At 43.0% G+C, this 6,658-nt stretch overlaps 1 protein-coding gene across 1 annotated transcript in view; it reads left to right on the top strand.

The window, feature by feature from the left end:
• EML5 (EMAP like 5) overlaps positions 1-6,658 on the top strand; it is a 197,868-nt gene that overhangs the window by 188,022 nt on the left and 3,188 nt on the right. Inside the window, exons 35-38 of the mRNA XM_007957415.1 lie at positions 1,148-1,305; positions 4,216-4,330; positions 5,128-5,316; positions 5,479-5,651. Of these exons, the coding sequence (XP_007955606.1) occupies positions 1,148-1,305; positions 4,216-4,330; positions 5,128-5,316; positions 5,479-5,651 (635 nt within the window). The remainder of the gene's footprint in view (positions 1-1,147; positions 1,306-4,215; positions 4,331-5,127; positions 5,317-5,478; positions 5,652-6,658) is intronic.

Below are 6,658 nucleotides of genomic sequence, written 5' to 3'. Positions count from 1 at the left end.
ATCACTATGGAAGTAGATTGCCCCATCTTCCTTCCGAGGAGTGGCTGGTGGGTTTGAACTGCCAGCCTTCTGGTTAGCAGTCAAGTGCCTTAGGCTCTGTGCCACCAGAGCTCCCATCCTGTATAGTAGAGGCTGTGAAAAAAGCAAGGGAAGTAAAGTATTGGTTTCTACACCTGAAACATTTACATTCTAATTATAGATTAAAGTGAAAATTAGTGGTGCTCTTAGTGACAAATTATTATGCAATTATGAGATACAGAGAATATTCATAAATGTCAAAGAATCTGAAGCTAATCTTGAATTGTGTTAGGAAGCTCTATCTTGTATTGTCAGAAAGACTGGAGAAAAGAAAAATCTGTTTATAATTTCCATTATAACTCAAATTCTTATGTTGCTATTGGTCTTTCCATAATTCTGAAAGAAAGACCTTATACTACTTGCTTTTAAAATGGGATGAAAAGGGTTATGATGCAGGATTTGATTTCTCCAGTTTTTGCATAAATGAACTAAGGCCAGTTTACAATTCTCACAGTGATCCAGAGCAATTATTAAACTTCGTATCCTAACAAATTTATCTGATTTTGGATTGCTTGATTGCAGGAATGCATTAACGTCTGCTATTTTGATTTTAAGAAATCATGGCAAATGTTAATACATAAACTGAGTGAAATCTGAAAAAGTACCACAAACTTTGCTATAGTTTTACTTTCTATGACAGAATATTTTATGAAACCTAATACAAAGTTATCTTCAGTCCTATTCCTGTGCTTGTCACCTTCGTTACTAAGGACAGTCTCTGTGTGTCTTGGAGGAAAGCAATCCAGAGACACAGTATAAACCAAGATTATACTATTTCAGACCTGAGGGGCCCACCTACCCCCCTTTACACCTGAAAAACCTGATACTCACAGAGGTTAAAAGGCTTGTCAGGGTTATTCCAGCTAATCAGCAATGGGCTTGGAAAGAGAAAAGGTCCTGACAGAACTGAGCCTCACGGTCAGGTTTTCTGACTCATCCAGTACCTCTCCCACCTCCCATGCTCTTTGTATCAAAGGTGAGATAGCGTTACGCTTACTTAAGAGAATTACATTTCAATTCTATTTGAACTTTTGATGAGTTTATCTCCCCCCCCCCCACTCCTTTTCAGAATAACTTGACGTTTACAGGTACCGTCAGTGGTGATGTCTGTGTATGGAAAGATCACATACTGTGTCGAATCGTGGCCAGAGCTCACAACGGGCCTGTGTTTGCGATGTACACCACCTTGCGGGACGGACTGATTGTGACTGGTGGCAAGGAGAGGCCGTGAGTCCTTTCTTTCACAGCCTCGCTGCGTATTTATGCATTTGCGATCTACCTGAGGTGTGCGTTAGATACGCTAGTCATTTCTAGGCTACGCTGCCCATCCTCCTCTTTGACCTTCCTTCTCATATGGATCTTTTTTTTGCGTTTTATGTGCCTTCTGTTGCTTCTTTCTGGTTTTCAGTTGCTTCCAGTTTTTCTCCAATTGTAGATAAACCTTACAACTGGGGTGGTAATTTTCTGAGGCATGGGCAGGTGGGTGATTTTGTCCTTACATATGCCTATGTAAGTGTTTGCTGGGTGTTCTGGTTCCCTAGTGCCGCTCTGACAGGAATACACCACAAATGGGATGGCCTTAACAAACAGGAGTTTATTCTTACAATTTGGAGGCTTTAAGTCCACGTTCAAAGTGCCAGGCTCTAAGGGCTGGGTGAATGCCCGTCAACCTTGGAGATCCAGCTCCGCCTGCTGCTCCTGGCCCACTGGAGCTAGAGGCGTTTCTTCACTCAGACAGCTGCTGGCTGCTGAGGCTGAGAAGCCCCAAGGTTGACAAGTCAAAAGGCACAGTCCCAATATTACCAAACCACATGGCAGGCCATTAGCTTAAGTCCATTGTAAGTCCCAAGGTCGGCAGAGCATAGCAGGCTGCTGAGCAACGACACGGCTACATGCAGGGTCCAAGCGTGCCATAGGCTAGAGACCATTCCCAAGGCTGCTGCTTATATACAGGAAGCAGACCACATACGCAAAGGCAGCTACTCAGCTGCTTGCGGTAGATCCCACCATGGAGCTGACTGCCAGTCTCCTCATGGGGAATAACTACCACCAGCTGCCCAGCCACTCAACCAGGCCCACCATCTTGACATACTACTTTAACTACCACACTGAGTAACAGGGGACCCACCCAGGAATCTTCACCTTTGAACTGGTAAAGGCTGCATCTTAGCTGTCATCTTTTTTGCTCAGACTGATACTAAGGAGTACAATGCATACTGCTGCGTTAGAAAGGATGCATGGATGCTGAGGACAGGCTGCCTCCTTTGCTTTTGCTTGAGGCAAAGTTGTTAAATTATATGATAAAAGATCTCAACATTAAATCTGGGGAAACCTCTTTCTGAATGATTTTCAAATTTCCCGACAGTAACCAGATATTTGTAATTCATTTCTCACAAACATACTCATAAACCAAAACCCTAAACTCACTGCCATCGAGCCGATTCTAATAGTGACCCTCACTGGGTTTCCAAGACTGTAAATTTTTACAGAAGCAGACCACCTCATCTTTCTCGTGGAGCTGCTGGTGGGTTCAAACCACCAACCTTCTGGTTAGCAGCCAAATGCCTTAACAACTACACCACCAGAGCTCCTCAACATACTCATAAACAAAATAAAACCCAAACTCACTGCTGAGTTGATTCTGACTCATAGTGACCCCCATTGGGTTTCTGAGGCTATAAATCTTTACGGAAGATCACCCTGTCTCCCCTCCTCAGAGCAGCTGGTGGGTTTGAACTGCTGACCTTTTGATTAGCAGGCACCTGCCTTATCCACTATGTGTTATATGCATGAGACCAGAACAACTAGATGGTGCCCAGCTACCACTGTCAACCACTCAGACGGGGATCATTTCAGGAGGTCCTGGATAGAGTGGGAGAACAATGTGGAACAAAACTCAAAATAAAAGGGGGGGGGCAGGTTTGCTGGTCTGATAGAGCCTGGTGAAACTCCTGAGACTGAGACTATGGCCCCTAGCTGCCCTTCAGGTCTGGAATTGAACTCAAATTGACTTCTAGCCAAACAATAGACAGGCATATAAGCTGACCATTTCCATTAGGTAGATACACTCCTTGGAGAGATCAATGGGAGAACAGAAAGCTGTGTATGCACAGGGAGACAGCTCAGGGGGCAGGAGTGCCTGGAGGGAAGGACACAGGGGCGAGGTAACTATGGGGAGGAAGTGGGAAGAGAATTGGGAGATTGCAGGCAAAGTCCTGAGACAAAGTGTGAACTGCTGTACGGAAAATGAATTTGCTCTGTAAACTTTCACCCAAATCGCAATAAATACTTTTAAACAAATGTGGTTTATGTGATAAGTAGCAAGTACGGCACAATACAGGTTGAAAGAACTTGCACATGTTAGTGAAATATGAATCTATATGTAGCCTTTGACATAGTGGAAAATGTATTATGGTACAAGGACATTTTTTTTTTCCTTGAAGACTAGCAGTGCATCCAACAGAAAATGAATATTTTTATTTATTTATTTCAAGAGGAAAACCACAAGTAGACTATATTTCACCTTTTGCACATTATTCAAAGACTCTGTTTTCCCCACGTCATCTAATCTGGGTCACACATACTCAATTCTTCCAGTAAATGAGCTTACTCTACACTCAGCTCTGGTAGCATAGTGCCCAAGGCATTTGACTGCTAACCAGAAGGCTGGCGGTTCAAACCCACCAGCCACTCCTCAAAAGGAAGGTTGGGTAATCTACTTCCGTAGTGATACTGCCTTGGAAACCCAAGGAGAGGTCAGTATGAGTCAGATGCAACTCCACGGCAGTGATTGTGTTGTGTTGCATACACTCGGTAAATAGCACCTGTAATCCTGTTACTTAGCCTTTCGTTCCCATTATCCTTTCAGTGATAAAAATCATTTTGGCCATTTCCTCAATCGAGAATTATGAGAGGATAAATGTTTATGCTCATGTCAAAAAAACTTCACAATATAAGCTTGAGTTTATTTTTAACTACTAGACAGTGTGTCTTAAAACTGCCATAAAAAGTTTAATAGAAGCAAGTTACAAATTTCAGTGTTTTAGTATGCTGCTTATAGTTAGTATTTGTGATAAAAACGTATTGTTAAAAACCAGTAGTAAATGTCTATTTTGGTTTGGGTTATTTGCTTTTTAGGTCAAAAGAAGGAGGAGCCGTTAAACTGTGGGATCAGGAACTGAGGCGATGCCGTGCCTTCCGGCTTGAGACAGGACAAGCTACGGACTGTGTTCGTTCTGTGTGCAGAGGCAGAGTAAGATGTTTTGAGAAATACGGTGCCGCAGAGAACAGCCACTCCACCTGTCGTTCTCACTCCTTTTGCAGCTTACTGAATGAAACCACATCCAGGGTTTCTCTCTTATGAGGGCTTTGCCTGCTGGTCTCACTCGGCCTTCTCCCTGCTGCTGTTTCCGCAGTTCCACTGCTGGCGGGAACAGATGCAGCCGTCACCCCAGTGCAGTGCTGAGACAGGAAGCTATTCTGTATCGAAGCTCCTTTATTGAAACCTGGGTATTTTCTTGAACCTGCCAGCTCAACTATGGTAGACAGAATTCAGTTTCCTTAGTTGATTTATTTTGAGTAGAGTGGCTGTCTCCGTTTTATTCCTATTAAAAATGTGGAACATGCATGCACCCTCAATTAGTATATTCATAAATTATATACGTTATCTTTAGTCTGTATATTAAATAGTAGGAAGTTTTTCTTTAAAGTATAAATAGTTCCAGTATTTTCTTCCTGTACTCCAAATGCACTTGCTCTCTTTGGAGAGCCTGAGACTGAAACATCAGTCTACATCAGAACTTGCATTACTGAAGCCATTGCATTGCGTGAGAAAAGTTAGCCCAGACCGTAACATGCAGCTCAACCCGGCACCCTTGCAGGTGTGTACCGTTCGCCACAGATGCTGCACAGGCAAACTAGCTGGCTGCTCGATAAGTAAAAAGAGCCGCGAAAGAGCGCAAAGTTTTCTGAAAGCAGAATAGCATCATTCTTCCGTGATTAAGAAGAGCAACTATTACATCAGATACTTTGTTCCTATTTGTGTTTCAGGGCAAGATATTAGTTGGGACAAGAAATGCTGAAATAATTGAGATTGGAGAGAAAAATGCAGCATGTAATATTTTAGTTAATGGTCATGTGGATGGACCCATCTGGGGTCTTACAACTCACCCTTCCCGGGACCTGTTCCTTTCTGCAGCAGCTGATGGGACAGTGAGACTCTGGGATATTGCTGATAAAGTAGGTACAAACCATTTCTAAAAATGTTACAGTTTCAAAGTAGGGTAGTAGACCTAAACATTTAAAGATTGACTTCTGAATTATGGTGACAAATTTGGGGGGAAAGTGGTTTAATGTGTACTATACTTAATGTAGTCTTTGACTCTCTTGGTTATTATGCAGAAAATGTTAAACAAAGTGAATTTGGGACATGCTGCCCATACTGTGTGTTACAGCCCTGAAGGGGATATGGTGGCTATTGGAATGCAACATGGAGAATTCATTATTTTGCTGGTGAGCTCTCTCAAAATATGGGGAAAGAAGCGGGCCAGACGGTGTGCCATCCAGGACGTCAGGTTAGTCAGCAGATGCAGCTGCAGTTCCAGTATGGCTTCGGTGACCCAGCATGCACTTGAAACACTTTCCCAAACTACACCTTCAAAGAAGGCCGCAAGTTCCTGTTGCATTTTATCACATCATAAATTGTTTGCTGAAATAGGGCTTTCTGCGTACTTTAATTCTCCTTGCTGAGCACCACCACACTGTCTAATCCAAGTACTCAGGGAATGCGTGATGCTGTCACAAAAGACATGGCCACCAGTTCATCTTGTCAGGAATTACCTGCTACTATTCAAAAGTTTGCTAACCAGAAGGCTGGTGGTTCAAACCCACCAGCCACTCCTCGGAAGGAAGGTTGGGCAATCCTACTTCTGTAGTGATACTGCCTCGGAAACCCAAGGAGGGGTCGCTATGAGTCGGGGCCGACTCGACGGCACATAACAACAACAACAACAATTCAAAAGTTGGTAGCGTAGTGGCTAAGGCACTTGACTGCTAACCAGAAGGCTGGCGGTTCAAACCCACCAGCCACTCCTCCGAAGGAAGGCTGGGCAATCCTACTTCCGTAGTGATACTGCCTCAGAAACCCAAGGAGGGGTCACTATGAGTCAGGGCTGACTCGACGGCACATAACAACAACAACATTCAAAAGTTGTCAACCTGGAAAACTGAAGTTCTATTTTCAAGACATCTTAATAAGACCGATTATTTCCTTAATCATCTTAATTTGCAAATATGTAACTCATTCCTCAACATTTCATTGAACATGTCCCAGAATCTGCATTAATCTGAAACCTTCTTAAACTCATATTTTTTCATTGCGTAAGCATATTCTAACAGTAGCTATCATTTACTGAACTTTTATGTGATGTTAATTATTAATCCAGGTCTGTCAAAAATGTGTGCTCTTTTCACCAGTAAAACTTTTTAAAAATGAAACCTTAATCAGAACTTCAAAGACATAAAGTGGCCTTCTATAGCTCCCCATTGCCTCCCTAAGGCACCCCAAGACTCACGAGCACTT

This window comes from Orycteropus afer, unplaced genomic scaffold, assembly GCF_000298275.1.
Source record: "Orycteropus afer afer isolate SDZICR_OR568_19922 unplaced genomic scaffold, OryAfe1.0 scaffold00745, whole genome shotgun sequence".
Lineage (NCBI taxonomy): Eukaryota > Metazoa > Chordata > Mammalia > Tubulidentata > Orycteropodidae > Orycteropus > Orycteropus afer.
Note: the sequence above shows the minus strand (reverse complement) of the source record. Positions and strands in the feature narration are given on the sequence as shown.